The sequence below is a fragment of the Melitaea cinxia genome, chromosome 3 (assembly GCF_905220565.1).
Source record: "Melitaea cinxia chromosome 3, ilMelCinx1.1, whole genome shotgun sequence".
Taxonomy (NCBI): Eukaryota; Metazoa; Arthropoda; class Insecta; order Lepidoptera; family Nymphalidae; genus Melitaea; species Melitaea cinxia.
In genome coordinates, this window is record NC_059396.1 from 10,326,008 (window position 1) to 10,345,131 (window position 19,124).

Consider the following 19,124-nt stretch of genomic DNA (forward strand, 5'->3'; position numbering starts at 1 on the left):
ATCTATATCTATCTATATATATTAATGTACGTTCGGGGATAACTTCGTCGTTTATGAACCGATTTTGATAATTCTTTTTTTGTTGGAAAGTAGATATCCTTGGTGTAGTACCATGATAAGAAAACCAGGATCTGATGATGATATCCCAGAGAAATCGAGAGGAAACCCTTAAAAATCCGTATATCTTTATACTGGGTGAACCGATTTTGATTTTATATTTAGTATCAGAATCACACCCGCGCGAAGCCGGAGCGGGTCGCTAGTATTTCATTAAATAAATATATGCGTACCTTAATGCGTATACGCACTCATTAAGTTTTTCATTAATGCTATAACTTAATTTGTATACATTATTTAACCAGCTGCAAAAAGAATAAAATTATATTTTCAACTGTATTAATTCTTTCTTCCAATACAATGGCCGATTGTGAAAAGATGTGTAAAAAGCCACTCCATTGAGAACTGACAGATAACTATTAAAATATGTCGGTTTTGTTTGAAAATTTTAGCTTACCTGTCGAGCGTAGCTTGAGTTATTGACAAAGAAATACTAAACATTGAGGATTTGGCTTGGATTTACTATATGAACAGTCAGTTATGCCTCCTGTGTTCAGCATATACGTTAACATTATATACTATACCAAAAAAATAAAAAAGTTTTTCGTTTCACAGGTAAAACGACTTTTATTGTAATATGTAACTTTTGACACAATTTCGTTATTTTTTTTTACCTTGTTTTACTTATGAAAAGCAAACGCTTAATTATTTATACCACGAAATATGGGATTTTCATAACATTTGAAATGGCAAAGTGTCGATATAAATATTTACATCATTACGAAATTCGAAAAGCAGAATTTAATTCCTCAAGTCAACAACAACAAACCTTCTTACTTGTTATGATTTGTTTTGGGAGTATAAATGTTTGTTTTACATTAATATCGTTAAACGTTAAAAGGTAAAGTATTTTTCAACGCAGGGTTAATAAAGCTGTTTGCTTAAATAATGTTTATATAATAATAATGTACTTATTGCTACTACGATTTATTATTAATAGAAAAATTGTAACATATCTCATACTCAATTTTAACATACACATGGGTACGTAGTTTCAACAATTTAAATCTGATACTTCAGTTCTGACAAGTCAGATGCAAGTAAAATTTTATTATCAACTATATATTTTATATCAGCTGTGCCCGCGACTTCGTTCGCGTGGAATTTAACAAAAAATTATTGTTTAGTTCAGAGAGCTATAAAATAAATAAATTTCTAAAATAAAAGTAGCCTAAAATACTCCTTATTACATCAGCTATCAGCCAGTAAAAATCCCGTCAAAATCGATTCAGCCGTCTTATTATCCAGTACAAACAGACAGACAGACAAAAATTGTAAAAAATGTTATTTTGGTATATGGTGGTATATGGTTTGGTACACGTAACGTGTATACCTACATCCACAGGCATTTAGTAAAAAGTGGTTATTTTAATATTACAAACAGACACTCCAAATTTATTTATATACGATATGAAAACCTGAGATTTAGTAATCTCGGCATCGGTGACAACTGATAGAACTGTAATTCTATGTCAGTTACATAAGCAAAAATAATTTGAAATTTTCAGTGAACTTCCGTTCTACACGGTTCAGGCTTTATAAGAGTTACATTAACATTGATAGTACAAAAAAACCAACTTCAATTATATCGACAAGTAACACAATGAAGGCAGACGAAAAAATTGTCAAGTAAATACGCATTATCAAAGATTACTCTAAAATTTGTAATCAGATCTCGATGAAATTTAAATGTGACCACATGATAAACATCGGCTTTCGATTAAATTAAAAATCATCAAAATCGGTACACTCAGTAAAAAGTTATGCGGGTTTTTGAGAGTTTCCCCCGATTTCTCTGGGATCCCATCATCAGATCCTGCTTTCCTTATCATGCTACCAAACTAGGATAGGAAAACTAGGAAATATTTTCTTTCCAACAAAAAAATAATTATCAAAATCGGTTCATAAATGACGGAGTTATCCCCAAACATACATTAAAAAAATATATATATATAATACGGTCGAATTGAGTAACCTCCTCTTTTTTTGAAGTTGGTTAAATAAATCAGTGTGAATAAAAATTGTATTTGTGAAATCGGAGATGTTTAACTGGAAAATATTCCATAGACCAAAAATAATTCAAGTTCCATAGAAAAAAAGTGCACTCGTGTTTATTCCGTTTTTATTAATTTGAACATGTATTTGAAGATTTAATTAAATTCCAAAACTGTGTTCTAAATTACGCAATAACGTTTTTATATCTAAGTTAATTTCTAATTTTTACGTTTATAATTATAAATGTTACCTACCTATTGAGCAGATTTAAAAAATAATTGAATATATAAACCTTACTGCCATTTAATTAATTTATATTCTTTGATTATTTACCACAAATTATTTCTGTTTGATCTTAAAACGTAAATTTTTCTCTTGAAGTCTACATTAATCTCGAAAAAAAATCTGATAAAAGCTTAAAGTTTTAAAGTCTACATCTATTATACAAGGTCAACGTTAACAAAAATTATGAAATAGTTCCCTATTAGATATTAGTTTTCAACCCGCTCTGGAACAAAGAGCTCAAGCACTGTCAGCTGCATTACGAAGACGATGCTTTAGGTAGTAAGATCAAAATTTAAATCAAACCAACGGCATTTATTGAGTATAAAAGTCTATGAAAACTACAACGTATTTACATCAAGAAAATTATGTATAACAAAATGAATATCTTACAAATTAATTTATCTACGTTTAAACGGACAAGAAATTCTTAAACATGATAAATAATTTCATTTATTTATTTTATTATCATTAATTACTTATTTATTCATTAAAATATTGATACATTAATAGGTTTAATATTGGTATTATATATTATATATACATGGTGTATTGTATCCATTCATATACATTTAAAAAGCGGTTATTTGAATGTTACAAATAGACACTCCAATTTTATTTATTTATATATATGTATAGATATAACCCGTACAGTGAAAATTAATGATGACTGTTCTTGCCAAAAAGTTCTCTATAATAATATATGTAATGTATAGTATACGTTAAATTGAAATACCTAAATGAGAGGGCGGCAAAATTTTCTTCCGCCCCGGGCGGCCGACAACCACGCTACGCCACTGAAGAGATCACAGACAGTTGGCAGCCCTTCACATGTAAAGCTGTCAATATATTGAGTTATAAAATTAATTACTTTATATATTAAGTTTCAGCCGATACTAACATTAAGAGCGAGGTTTTTTCAAGGAGTGGGATGGATAATTTCCCAAAGGAAATACATTTTCTAAAAACCTTGATGCAAGATCCTTTCTGTTAGGGTCTTTGTACTTATTATACATATTTAATAAGGTGTTTTGATTGACTGAATCATTCCTCAAAGCCAAGTCTATTGAATCAAAGCACGTGAAATTTTGCCAGAGGGGCTCTTTTGAAATGTACATAAGGAAAATGATTGAGATAAAAATTTGTTTGAAAATTATTTGTTGTTAGGCCTGTGGTCCAAAAGTAAATATAACACTTTACTCGAGTCTTTTTAGTAAGGAAGAATAATTATATGTATATCTTAGGTAGGTATAAGAAATTTTAATGCTTAGGTGATGAAACAATAAGGGGAGAATATTATATAGGAATATATTAAATTATTTTTGTAGATAAAAAGTGCAGTTTTTACTTATATTTATTTTTAATTTAAACTCATATGAGATATAATGAGAATAACTGAGGTAGGGCACAGCAGGAATTTCCTGCTCAAAATCTGGAGCAGCCCGACTGGGGTAGTACCTCGACCTTACAGAAGATCACAGCAAAATAATACTGTTTTCAAGCAGTATTGTGTTCCTGTTGCTGAGTAAGGTGACCAGAGCTCCTGGGGGATTGGGGATTGGGTCGGCAACGCGCTTGCGATGTTTCTGGTGTTGCAGGTGTCTATAAGTTACGGTAATCGCTTACCATCAGGTGAGCCGTACGCTTGTTTGTCGACCTAGTGACATAAAAATAAATTAAAAATATAATTACAATAAAGCGCTTCAATAATCGCGGGGATTTGTCCCGAGCTTTAAGTTTGTGCTTTGAGTTTTAAGAATAAATTGTCATGGAATTCGGATATGCAAAAGGATATGTTTTGAAAATAATATTAATACGAGTCTGCCCTACCGTTTTTGAAATCAAAATTAAAATGCTTGTCTCTTTATTTTGGTTTTCAAAAGTCAAATTAAAATTATTTGAATCAAGCTAATGTGATTCGTTCTCGTACTATATAGGATACATGTCAATTAACATAAAATACGTGCTAGTTCGTTTACTGATTACTTACATACAAATATATTACTGAGTGGAAAGAAAGTACTTTAAATGATAATATTGTCAAAGCGCTGCTCGTAACAAGGAACTTATGTTTTAAATTTAAATGTTAATATCTGGAAATTATGAGATATCTGTTGTTGTGGTATTTTAAAATAATACTTATCTGGAGACTTGCGATTTATGATTGTTGTGTATAATACAATTCAGAAACAGCAAACTGTACCTGCATCACTGATCAGCGCGTGGTCTAGAAATATTGAGACAACACTAAGTGGCTCTTGGCTTGAATTTGTCTTTATAGTATCAGGTGGTTGCAAAAAGATAGGACAAAGAAGAAGAACGATCTTCGATAACCACCTAAATGCAATTCTATGCATAGATGACCCTTTAGGACTATAATTAAAAAAATTCCAAATCAAATAAAGCCTATTATTACGGTTTATTTGATAGGAGTATTGTTAAGGTACGATGTACTAATCGAACCTATCATCGATGAATGTATGGAAGGATATTTTGGCAAGGATGGCACTCGATTTTTGTAGTGGGTTGGTAATCGAACGAAGTTCGTCTGAGATGAAGGTTCAAATGTCCCAGATGTTCCAATTTATTTTATTCAATTTATATTGATGTCGTAATTGTAGTCTCAGCTTTTTACTAAAGATATCAGATCGTTATTTAGATAAAACATCCAATTTATATATTACAATTCGAGGAAGATAATTAAAACTATATCTTCATGATGATTTTTATTAAATGTACTGGCTGATACTTAGAACTTTCTTTGCGACACTTACAATTAAATAAAATTTTAACGCTCAAAAACCTTCCACAAACATTTTAATTATGTTTTAGGGCTCCGGAAACACCGGCTAGATATGATAAATATATGTATGTATAGCCCATACAAATATTTGTCATGTGCAAGGGTCAAACCTGTGCGGTACCGCATCAACTACTATGGATGATGCATAAAATAAAATAACATTGAATTTCAATTTGAAGAAGTATCGTCAAACATATCAACAATACATTCTATGTGCAGAATGATTACACCAAAAAACTATACTTATATCTGTGATATAAAAATGTGCTGGTCGCACGCCTATCTAAGCATGTAGTTGCTTTCGCAATGAAATGAAAAAATCGTATATTATTACCTTATATTTCTCTCAAAATGGTCAAATTATTGATATCAAATAACTAAGTTTACACGAATAAATTGTAAGATAATAAATAATACATGCGCTGTAAATAATATAGCCACCCCCTCTCTTCCCGCGGGTGTCGTAAGAGGCGACTAAGGGAAAACACGGTTTCACTACCTCTTTGGAACTTAAAAAGCGGACCGATGGCGGGATAACCACCCAACTGCTGGCTTTCAAATACACAGGCCGAAGATAGGCAGCAGCGTCATCGGTGCGACAGAATCAGCCCTGCGGTCATCTACTGGCCTGCCCAGCGTAGGAGGTCATAATGTTTGGTGCAAACTTGTGGAGGCCTATGTCCAGCAGTGGACTGTATTAGACTGAAGTGATTAATATTATTAAAAAAATTGTAATTATGTATTTTAGTCGACTGTCACCTACTATATAAGCATTAACTTACCTTAGCAGCAGACGACTGCATGTACTCGTATGTGTTAAGCATATTTCAAATATATATATGTATATCATAAAAGATACCATTTTTAATAATATACCTAATTATTTATTCATGTGTTGGTAAACCTCTTGAGCTTAAACTTTAGCCAGCATTTTTGTTAAATAATTTATTAAACAAATAGTATTAAATCAGCTTGATATGAAGAGAACGCTTGTATAATTATAACTTAAAATTGAACGTACCGCTACGCTAACGCGGTTAATAAAGGTTTTTGTTACCTTCCATGTCACTACTGTATAACTTGCCTTTGAGAAGCAAACGAAGATAAATAGACTCTCAAGACATCTCAGATTCAGCCAAAGGAACGATCTCTTATAAAGTCGATATAGAAAGAGGCAAGTAGACGGTTAATGGTGAGCTCACTTCAAAAGACCTTTGTATTAACTTAGTACTTTTTTACTGTTGTAATACTTACTTGCAACGGATTGCCTTGCTTTTTTTTCTTACAAAGGAGGACGTTCTTAAGTTGCTTTATGATTATTATTTTTATAGGCATATAAGGCATTATAATTTTTCACTGGGTGTACCGATTTTAAACTGACTTCAAAAAAGGAGGAAGTTAGTCAATTCGACTGTATATGTCTATGTATATATATATATATATATCACGTGCCCAATATATATATATATGTATATATATATTGGGCACGTGAAATTTCTATCATAATGTTTACTGGATACGCGACGCCCAACGATTTTGTATTTGTGTGATCAATACCCCAGATTGATGAGAAGATTGGTGCAATCTGGTAGCTAGGACTTACCGAATTATTTTTTAGCTTTTAGTACATAGCCTAAGTACATCATTTTTATTGTAATAAAACCGATTAACATAAAAAAATTACTTTATTTTATCTGTTTCGAATATTCCCTTTACATGTGAATTTTCCTGTTAAAGATAATTTTTACATAAACTCTTTACAAACTAGGTGGATATTCTATCATTAATAACAAAAGGAAATTATACTATATGATATATAAAAAAATAATATGCTGTAAATAAAATTAAAAGTTTTTCTTAAGCAATCTGAGTTATCAAGAAAATCTTATCTGTATCCCTCTCCGGATGGTGAGCCTAAGTCAACGTTATACAATACGTTAGATAAAGCACACTGTATAATAGAACCTTTTGATCCTCTTGAGAATTCAAGTAAATTGATTTCTTTTCAGGATTGAAAGCATTAATCTATCTATCTTATACCTTTAAACGAGCAATTCTTATATATATTAGAATTGTTCCGGATATATATATATATATATATATATATATATATATATATATATATATATATATATATATATATATATATATATATATTCCGAGATTCAGATTACAATGGTTCCAACAATTTTCATGAAATTTAGTATGCGGGGGGTTTAAGAGGGAATTAAGCGATCTGGCTAGGATTCATTTTTTAGCCAATGAAAAACTGCTACAATATCATTAGAATACGAAGGTAAATTTTGACACTCCAGTTCAAATCCACATGTTTGTTTAGATCGGTTTATTTCCCTATTTTTCTAATTACATTCATGCTTTTTTATTCAAATAACCAGTTCATACTTTTTTATTATTATGTCGATAAGATCGAAAAATATTATTTAGTAGCTGAGAGGAGAGACTTCGTTCTGTCAAAAGTTAGTAGTATTTTTTTTTTTCAGTATTTAAACCTTCTGTGGGCCTCAAGGAACATAAAAAAAAAATATCTGAATTGGTCGAGCCATTCTCGAGTTATGCGCTTAGCAACATTGATTTTTATTTATATAGATATTTCATCACTATGAAATTCGTATTTAAATAAAATTTCCAAAAAACATGGTTTACCAAAATAGAACCGAGCTAAGCTCCGTCATCCGGGTACTAAAATTTTAACGTACAACCTGTTTCTAAACGTTAAAAACAACATTTCAATATTTTAATGTATATTAAAAAAAAATCTAACTATTGTTTGAAAGATATTCTCACTGTAACTAACTGTATACTGTAATTTCCAGTTTTTAAGGATTTTTTATTTTTTTTTACTGACATACTATTTTTTTTTAGGATTGGGGAACAGTACAATAATTTTAACGATTTTTGTAATGAAACATTTTTAGAACAACAAGATTTGAAACTTGATGAATCGAAAATGCGTCACGATAAAGAAACAAACACATAAATATGAGAATGAGATAGAATACAATAAAAATATATACATTACTAGCTAACCCCGCAAACGTTGTTTTGCCATATATGTTATTAGCCCCCCTTAACCTTATAACTGAGGGGTATGAAAAATAGACGTCGGCCAATTCTCAGACTTACCCGATATGCACACAAAATTTCATAAAGATCGGTCCAGCCGTTTCGGAGGAGTATGTTAACTAACATTGTGACACGAGAATTTTATATATAAGACTAGCTGTGCCCGCGGCTTCGCCCGCGTTTAAATCAGTTTGTCACAAAGTTTTCCCGGCAAACTTCCAGTGAAACTCTCATCAAAATCGGCTTAGCCGTTCCGTAAACCTTCCTCTTGAAGCCCTCTCTCCATTGGTGAAACCGCATGAAAATCTGTTCAGTAGATTTTGAGGGAATCGATCACATACGCTTTTGGAGACTTTGTTTTATAATACACTAACTGTTGCCCGCTACTATGTCCGCGTGGTTATGAAGATATGCATTACTATTAGGATGCTTAATGCAATTTTTTTTTATTTCAGTCACGTGCTTATCACTCTGAGTAACGTTATCAAAAGCACAATTTGGTATAATTTAATAGTTATTTTTATAAAACTTTTTTATACACCGCATTTTTAGTTTTATTTTCAGGCTGCAGAATAAATAACCTATCAGACGAACTTATAGCTGCTGCATATGTTTCATACAAACTTTCAACCCCAATTAAACCTCCTTAGCGGTGGAAGTTCCTAGCGAACGTCTACTAACTATAATCTACCTCCTTGCCAAATTTCATCTTTGCCAATCTTGGATGGATGAACCATCCGGCGGTTTTTGAGTTCTCGTGATGAGTGAGTCAGTGACCTTTCTCTTTTATATATATAGATTACGATGTATTATTTGGACACTTCCTTACCATCTATAAAGCATACATTTTAAATTTCAACTCTCTTACTTCAAAAACATAGGACTTTCATACAAACTTCCAACCCCTGTTTTATCCCCTTAGGGGTCGAATTTCGTAAAATCCGTTCTTAACGAATGTCTACGACCTATAAGGAGCTTATCTGCCAAATTCCAAGATTTTAGGTGTTATAGTTTCGGCGATTTCGTGATGAGTGAGTCAACCTACCATCCCCCATTTTAACCCCAAAAGGGAGTTGATTTCTAAAGATACATTATTTGGATACCTTCTCATCATCTATATAGCATACATTTTAAATTTCAACTCTCTTACTTCAAAAACATAGGACTTTCATACAAACTTCAAACCCCTGTTTTATCCCCTTGGGGGTCGAGTTTCGTAAAATCCGTTCTTAGCAAATGTTTACGCCCTATAAGAAACCTACCTGCCAAATTTCAAGTTTGTAGGTGTTATAGTTTCGGTTAAGGTTCTCAGGTTACTTTTCAGAAGAACTTCCGCCGCGTGTAAATTTCACGCACACACTTTTTGAAGAGAAACTTCCTTAGGCGCCTAAGATATTATTATATCTTAGGCGCCTAATTTATTCAATCTAATGTCTTTGTCGTTTTATTCCAAACTGTAACAGTGCAGGGTTATCGAAAACAAGGTAGCGACATTTTATTTGTTGAAGGAAGATTGTTATTTACCGATGTTGGTTTCAAAGTGAAATTTGAACTTGTAAGGAGCTCGAACTTTTATTATACCGCGATCGGACGGTAATATCAATTTTATTTACTACTAATACTGAACTCAGATATAAACATTATATAAATTTTGTAACATTTAACACATGACAACTTAAATTAATCGCTTTTAGTGATCAAAATATAATTACTATTTGTTGTTTGTTGTGCGCAATAAAGCGTTCAGTAATCCTACTAATATTATAAACGCGAAAGTTTGTATGTATGGATGTGCCGATGTATGGATGTTTGTTCCTCTTTCACGCAAAAACTACCGAATGGATTTTAATGAAAGTTTACAATAATATAGCTTATAGATTGAAAAAAAAACCATAGTCGTAAATGATTATTCTAGTTATTATTATTTAATTTAATTCTAATAATTATTCTAATTATTATTATTATATAAATTATATATATCTCTCACGGTCAGTTTTCAGAAATAGAGAAAATAAGCTTTTGTTCGTAATTCGAATGCAATGTTGAAAATAATACGCCTCAATGCTTGAAAATTAAAATTTAAATAAAAAAAGTCATGGGCACTCAAGAACCTATGGATGTTAAAATTTAAATAAAAAAGCTTTTACATTAGAATAATACATAGGCTATAAATTTTTTAAAACTCATGTAATGTATTAACTTATTATTCAATATCATATTAATTTTCTGTGGGAATAATAAAATAAAAATAAATGAAATCCTTATATATAAAATTCTCGTGTCATAATGTTACTTACCGATACTCATCCGAAACGGCTTGACTGATTTTTATGAAATTTTGTGAGCATATCAGATAGTTCTGAGAATCGGCCAACATCTATTTTTTTACTAGCCTAAGTTAAAGGGGGGATTAAGGGGGTTAATAATATATGTGCCAAAACAAAGTTTGCTGGGTCAGTTAGTATAAATAAATGAAATTACTATACTAAGTACTGCTTTGTATTGTTAGATTAAAGGTTACTACTTTTTTCTTACTACAATACATAAAATAAAAAATAAACAAACAATGGAAATAATCTATATACTCTCGTTTAACTCGTCCTAGCGTGAGTGAGATGTGAGTGTGCGAATAAATTCAAGCCGTGCTACTGAGATAGCGTTGTCGTAGTAACGCATAAGATACGGTCGATAAAAATTTAAAATAACATTTTGATGCAAATATTTTGTATTATTTTAATTACGAAAAAATTAAAAAGTAAGTGAAATTTAAACACTTATTTAACATTATTATTTCTAAAAACGGACTGGGTGTTATATGTTTCGACACGGATCATTTTTAATTCGAAATGTGACTGACGTAACAACAATATAATCCTCCAACCAATACATACCTCAACCCTGTCCCTCATTTATACTAATAAAGAGACATAATTCGTTGCCGCAGGTTGAAGGTCAGCGCTTAATATTCTTGCCAATAAATTTACCACTTGATACACACTTACGTGAATATGTATTACATTTATTTTTCATTTGTTATAAATAAATAAATTTTGTCAACAGGTACTCTACACAAGAATTGCAGTAGGATTGTGGCAAAGTTCACACGGGCTTGGACAGCTTGGTCAAACTCAGTGCTGCTCAACACAATGCCCACGCGTGGACAAGTCTGCACAAGGCAGCGAAACCCAAAGATCACTAGTAGGCACATCAGAAATTAATGTATAAAAAGCATTATATTTATCACCAAGATAACTTCGCTTCACTTGAATTGCCTTACTGGATAACCTTTTTATGATTACAGCTCCACTCTCGTAAATTACAACAAGATCTTATGCCCAGTAATTTTCTTTAATAAAAAGATTTATAAATCTTTTTTATTAACTATAAAATTAATTATTTAACAATCGAACCAGCTGATTACATAGTTAGATCGAACACTTAACAAAATAAACACATACATACATTGAAAATATGAATAAAAATAATGTTTAGATTTTTATCTTAAATTTTAAATATTACTCAATTATTGGTAGTAGAAAAGCAAATACAAAACGCTTAAAATAAAAAATAAAAAAAATGTAGGCATAGTGTATGATTATTTCATCGCGTTAGTTAGTATTGTGATTTCTAATATAAACGACATTTTAGAGATTAAACCGATGTACTATCATAAGCAAAGTGCATATGAATGATGAATAAAAGATTGTGCTATTTAGTCAAATAATCCAAAAATGTATAGTCCTAAATTATTCTACACCATAATAATTTATTACGCGTACATAATACGATTTCGTTTCTCTTTCACGTAATAAACTCTGAATTTGTGAGTTAGCACACGGTCCTTGATCATGCTACATTCTTTTGACTCTCATCTTTTAATATTTTGCTCGTGAATTGTTTATTAAGTCTCTATATGTGTCTGATGGTATAAAGTTATTTTATAAAGCTACTAAAGTTATTTATCTTATTATTACTTGTTAATATGTTTGATGTATTTGATTCGACGATTACAGGATTTATTAAATTCTGAATAATTTAGAGCTAAAACACAATATTTAAAAAAGGGCTTTGGCAAAGCAACCCCGCTGCTTCACCTATACCCACACACACAGCTAACGCAAAATCAGAGCAAACGTGGAATAGAAATGGAGCAGATAATGCATTTTTTTTTTTAAATTATTTATTCTTTATTGTACCACATAGAGTAATTTAATAAAGAATTGTAAAGTAAAAAGTATAATGTGTAATGAGGCGGAGGAGGAGGAGATTTACCACTATGGTTTGAACTAGGATTTGGTCCTTTTGATAAAATTGTCCATATCAATATGCGTAAGTCCTCTTACACACGTCTCATGATATTGTCTGAAGATTTGGCTAATAATCACCTAAGAATAATTTATCACAAAATTTTATCAAGGAAAATCGAACTTGGTTATATACATTAATTTATATAAAGTACTTAAATTAACAAATAACGCCGTCGGGCCTGTTCTAGGCAATTTTTAGGATTACATTATTCCTCCAGTTTTGAAAAAAGTAATTACACCAATAATGATCTCAGTGATATCCAAATCTACTGACGATGTATTGTTTTGTTTTCTTACCATTTCTAGCTTTTTACCTTTTTTAGCTAATGTAAAAAAATATTGTATTTTTTTACAATGAAATGAACAATAAAATAAAACTTGAGGAGTATTGTTATAATTATAAACAACCCCTATGATTATGTGCTGTCTAATAAATAATATTTACCTTTGTAGTCATCTTTGTTAAAAAGTCACGTGTATACATTTTTATTAAAAGCACCGTGATACATTCAAAACCTATTAAACATGACACCTCACTATATTGTTTTCTTTAATCTTTATATGTACTCCTGCAAACAGTAGCAACGTGATTTTTATGCGAAAGTAAGTTTAGCAGCCACTCTTGATGGAAAGCAAAGGTGAAGTCTAGGTTGGTGTGCACTTGACTAATAATTTTAATGATACTTAAGTTGTATGTGACAGGTAACACGGTGTTGGGAAGATATTCTAGACATTTATGATTTTTAACCGACTTCCAAAAAAGGAGGAGGTTCTCAATTCGACTGTATTTTTTTTTTATGTATGTTACATCAGAACTTTTGACCGGGTAGACCGATTTCGACAAATTTTGTTGTAATCGAAAGGTGGTGTGTGCCAATTGGTCCACTTTAAATTTATTTGAGATCTAACAACTACTTTTCGAGTTATATCTAATAATGCGTTTTTACTTGACGCTTTTTTCGTCGACCTACGTTGTATTATACCGCATAACTTTCTATTGGATATACCGATTATGTTAATTCTTTTTTTGTTGGAAAGGGGATATCCCTAGTTTGGTACCATGATAAGGAAACCAGGATCTGATGATGGAATCCCATAGAAATCGAGGGAAACTCTCGAAAATCCGTAATAACTTTTTACTGGGTGTATCGATTTTGATAATTTTTAATTTAATCGAAAGCTGATGTTTATCATGTGGTCACATATAAATTTTATCGAGATCTGATAACTAATTTTTGAGTAATCTTTGATAACGCGTAGTTGCTTGACTATTTTTTCGTCGATCTACGTTGTATTACTTGTCAATGTAATTGAAGTCGGTTTTTTTTTCGTTTGCGAGCAAACACAATTATGTTGAATATTACTTTTATCACATATGCGAACATGTGCGAGTTAGATATTTATGACGAAAGTATTCCACTATTTATGATAACTGAATTGTAAATGTGAAGAAATAACAAGGAATTACAAGAAATACATGTTAATACTTTAACCATTTGTATAAATAAACAAGCAGAACTCTAATTAAAATCTACTGCTCACCATGTGCAAAAAAATCCTAAAATAGTTTCTGCCCCGAAAAATAATATCTGAAGCCAATTTACACAGTAACATCACGTAAAATACGATATAACGGTAACTTTTAAGTAAGGCCCAAGGGTCCTATTCGCTTCCACGAGAGTAAACACTCAGTAACTTTCATATCAGAACATTCCGAAAGGTAAAGGTGACTTCCATGAGACCACTGAACTTGAAGAACCTATTGCATTATAGTTTTTTTTTTTTTTTTTTTTTTTTTACGGCAAATTCTCCTTCTACGCAGAGTTTGGTTATTGCTACTAATTTAGTTGCCTGATTTTATTTGTCAAAAATTTGCTTAAACGTTTGAGAGAATTGAATATAATATATGTGTATATTTAAGTCATGTTGAAACTTGTCACAATTTAACGATACGTACAATCTTTCGACACCTGCTTCGATTGCGTAGATTCTCACAAATAGGCAAAAAAGAGGTAGCACTGTCGTAGCGACGTTAAAAAGATGCTGAGAATAGCTTGTCCAATAACTCAACCACATAATAGTAGAGGATCGATACTATATTCATTTATACCAAGCTAATCACGCTTATTGGATTATATTATTTGCAAAAAATGCGTTTGCCGTTAAATAAATATGTAATCTTTCAACCTTTTAAGGCACTAGCATAACAATTAGCCTTTCTTCAAAACAAATTAGTTAGAGAAATACGACGGCCATTCGGGACAGACATGTTCTGACAAATGTTAAATATGCCGAACAAAACCCATCCACTGGTGTTGAACATTCATTACTAGAATAATTATATCCAACCCAGCAATAACCAATGTAAAATGGTATGCTATTCGTGATGGTCTGCGTCTTATGCGTTATTTGACTTTTTGTACACTGAATAGTGTACAAAAGGTAAAATACTTATTATTTATTATGAACTAATTATGTACTTCATGTTTGTATTGACAGCTGGAAGTATGATAACTTATAAAACATATAAATTCAAGGCAAAAATGTTTTGTACATCTAAAACCGATATTTAAAATCACTGTAATTTAATCTTTAAAAATTTGATTTCTTCTGCATATATCCATTATGATTGTATGTATATAGGTTTTCTTATAATATTCGCTTTTCCGTGCAATGCGAATGTAAAAATAGCTAAAGAAAAGAAATATAAAACCAAAGTTCTGTAGAATTTTTCCAAGTAAAATCAACTCGAAGAGATCCGACATTTATACTCGTTGAAATTTGCATAAGCTTAACTTAACTTTATTAAAGTTGATGATCCAATAAATATGCCACACGACTTGAATCCTGTACGAACTACAAGTTTTATTTAAATATAATTGTATTAATTTTCTACACAAGACATGCTAGTTAAAATTGTTAAATCAAACATAAAGACAAAAATATCAAATTCATATTCAAATTTAACAACAAAAATTTTTTTTTGTTTTATTCAACTAGGTCGGCAAACAAGCGTACGGTTCACCTGGTGGTAAGCGATTACCGTAGCTTATAGACGCAAGGGCGTTGCCGACCTTATTCCCCCAGGAGCTCTGGTCACCTTACTCGTCAACAGGAACACAACACTGCTTGAAAACAGTACTATTTAGCTGTTATGTTCTGTACATTTTTCTAAAATATAAGCATTTATAGAAAATAAATTTACAAAAAAAAATTATATTTTTTTTATAAATAATCATTTAACGAACAGTGGAATAACACATGATTAGAAAGGCTTATAACCTTTAGCATAGCAAAAGGATTTTAGGATAGTTTTGCAATCGTACACATTTAGATTAAAAAAAAACGTGTGTAGCTTTACTATTTATGGTTAACAATTGCAAAGAGTGTAGTATACACGATCAGCTTTAATTCTTTCATTGGGTACAAATAAGACCTCTATTGTTGTTAAATCCTGAATAATAAAACAACGTACAAGGAAGAATAAAGGATAATATCCTTGCATAGTTACAATGAAACGTGTTAGTCACAATTGTTTTACGCGGCTACGTCCATTCATTTTAATATATAGTATTATGTAAACATCCTCGATCCAATTGTATATTAATTATGCGGTGAAAATTGTAACAAATAGCTTCAAGTCACATGATAACAGTACCAAATAGCCCTTATTAATAAATTAAAAAGGGTTATCTGGTACTGTAAATTATTTAAATTAAAAATCATCAGTAAACAAAAAATAACTTAATTTAAACAAATAAATTGAATTTTAATATTTACGAGCGACCCGCTCCGGCTTCGCACGGGTATAAAATATAATTATAGCCTATGTCATTCACTGAAAAAATGATTAAAATCGATCCAGTAGTTTTGATTTATTCATTACTGCCCGTGGCCCGCACGCGTTAACTTTAGAGTAAAAGCCGGCCGGAACCGCCGCAAACGCTACGTACCGCAATTTTTAAATCTGTAATATCTTCGAAAATATTCATTTAAATCATATGCTGTAAAGGGCCATATAGATCTATATTAAATCAACAATGTATTTAAGGTATTTAATTAGTTAAGGATTAAAGCTGTATTTGTTTCGCTTTGAAAATTAGCCATTATTTGTCGTAAAAAGTAAATGACAAAAAAACAACAGTTATTGTGGGATATCCATAAGAGATAGACATATACAATAGCAGAGTTTTCTGTAGACCTTTTCAATGTGTACAATACTTAGTACATTATTTTGATAAATCTCTTAGGGTTCAGGCTGCGTTTGCAATGTAAGCGGAAAAAATGTAATTATTTACGACATCACATTAGAAACTTCAAAAATAACAGTATTTCTCCACTATTTAATGGATGTTATTATACATATAAACCTTCTTCTTTAATCACTCTATCTATTAAAAAAAACCGCATCAAAATCCGTTGCGTAGTTTTAAAGATTTAAGCATACATAGGGACAGAGAAAGCCACTTTGTTTTATACTACGTAGTGATTAATAATAATTTACTTAAATTAAATATGTATTTATTCAGTAACTGTAAGCTATCTTATAATGTAGAAAATATATTAAGTATCATTTTTGTTTAATATAAAGGCAATAATTGTCTCATTACTGGGAATGATTGAGACTGCGTTATTTAAATGATTTTAATTGCCGAAAATAATGATGCGCGATCAACGGTAGAGTTTCCTACGGGTATTCGATGTTGTATAAATAAAATTATTATCCTCGGTGCACTTAAGTATGATTCAGTAGTTTCTAGACACGGCGATATTCCACTCACTATTCTACTTACACTTTACGCATATTTATAGTATACTAATGATGTAATATTAACAAGAAATTAATGTATTAGGTAATCACGTGAATATAAAATAGTATGGTATAGTTTTGCGTTACGACTCAAAAATATTTCTTACATTAGGTAATAAGTTGTAGAAGGGTTCAGTTTATTTATGATAAAAAAAAAACATCACATCAAGCTAAAAATGTTCTTGAAAAAAAAAAAAGAGATAAAATATACAACGCGTTCAGCCTTTGAATTTTAAACTGTTGAAATAAAACTTTAGACTGAGATAGAATTCCAAGTTTGAAATATAAACTTTTTCAGTCTTGTAACATAATTATGTAAGATGGTTCAAATGATTACGCGTAATTCTCATTTGAAAGGTTATAAAAAGAAGTAACACAGACAACTAAATTACAACAAAATATCTTTATATTTTTATGTTTTTTATACATTTACCTAACATTCTTTCCTGCAAATCTTAAGGTTAACAGGAAGATATAGCTGTATATATTATATTTCTGACTTTTGTTCAATGCATTTTAGGTAGTTGTGAAATAAAGTTCAAATTAATAAATTTGCAATCATAGATGCATTATACTCGTATACTGTAGGAGTATGAGTCATTTATTGATATACATATACCAGTTAAACCGGGATGAAAAATCAGTCATACTATATATAAATATCTTTGCTGATAAATGAAAAAAAAAGTCTTGATTTATTTCTTCTTGAATATTTTTTTTTCCATAATATTTTCGAATATTTGAATTTGGACGATAGCGTCCATAATTATTAAGATCAAGTTAGTTCAATATTATGAATCTACAAGACAACCTTAACTGACACTTATCTTCTATTTACAGGGAAAAGGGTTGACGCCATCGAAAAGTTCAAAGTGCCACAATCATGAGACCCGTAGTTGTCATCATTTGAGCCACCTATCTCGGAATGTGCTACGTGCGCGACGTGGTGTTGTTCGTATGCTCATTGTCTTAGTGCTTACCTTTGCGCTATGTAATCTTCCCTTCCACGCTCGCAAGATGTGGCAGTACTGGTCGAGTGGTTACCAGGGCACGACTAACTTCAGCGCTCTTCTAACGCCGCTGACCTTCCTCATATCATACTTCAACTCAGGAATCAATCCTCTATTGTACGCTTTCCTATCCAAGAATTTTAGGAAGGGTATGCGAGAACTTCTATTTTGCAACCTTTCCGGTAAGCGGAAGAGTGACAATTTGATGCTGTTGAATCGCGTTGGAGGTATGGGCTTGCGAAGGAGTTCAACACGATCAACGCGTGCCAACTGCAGCACTGTTACTATGGCACCTAATGGAGAGTCATGAGGGTTACATCGCCGCAGATTTACCTATAAACATGAAAGTGCTGATATTTCCTGATTAACGGAGAATACTGATGAGGGAACTAGTAGCAGCTATTGCACGGTTTCTACAGTTTCTAGACGAGATTTATATGACTAAGACTTTGTTCCGAGCTTATAATTTAATATAAAAATCAATAGCTGTTGGATTAGTGATCTCATGAGCTTAATGTAGTACGTAAATCCATGTATTATTTTTATTCTAAACTTTTGTTTAGTACTATTTACAACATTAAGTTCTATCACTAAAGTTTATTGATTTTTTTTATTGAGTTTTTATAAATTTTTCACTATTACTATTTAATTACTATTTAATAATATTCTTGAATTAGCTTCAATGTTTATATAATGTAATAAAGTTTTACAAATGT

General features: G+C 31.1%; 1 protein-coding gene across 1 annotated transcript in view; it reads left to right on the forward strand.

The window, feature by feature from the left end:
* LOC123669779 (trissin receptor-like) overlaps positions 1 to 18,718 on the forward strand; it is a 45,744-nt gene extending 27,026 nt beyond the window's left edge. Inside the window, exons 5-6 of the mRNA XM_045603370.1 lie at positions 11,342 to 11,500; positions 18,239 to 18,718. Coding sequence (XP_045459326.1) covers positions 11,342 to 11,500; positions 18,239 to 18,718 — 639 coding nt within the window. The remainder of the gene's footprint in view (positions 1 to 11,341; positions 11,501 to 18,238) is intronic.
* Positions 18,719 to 19,124: the final 406 nt, after the last annotated feature.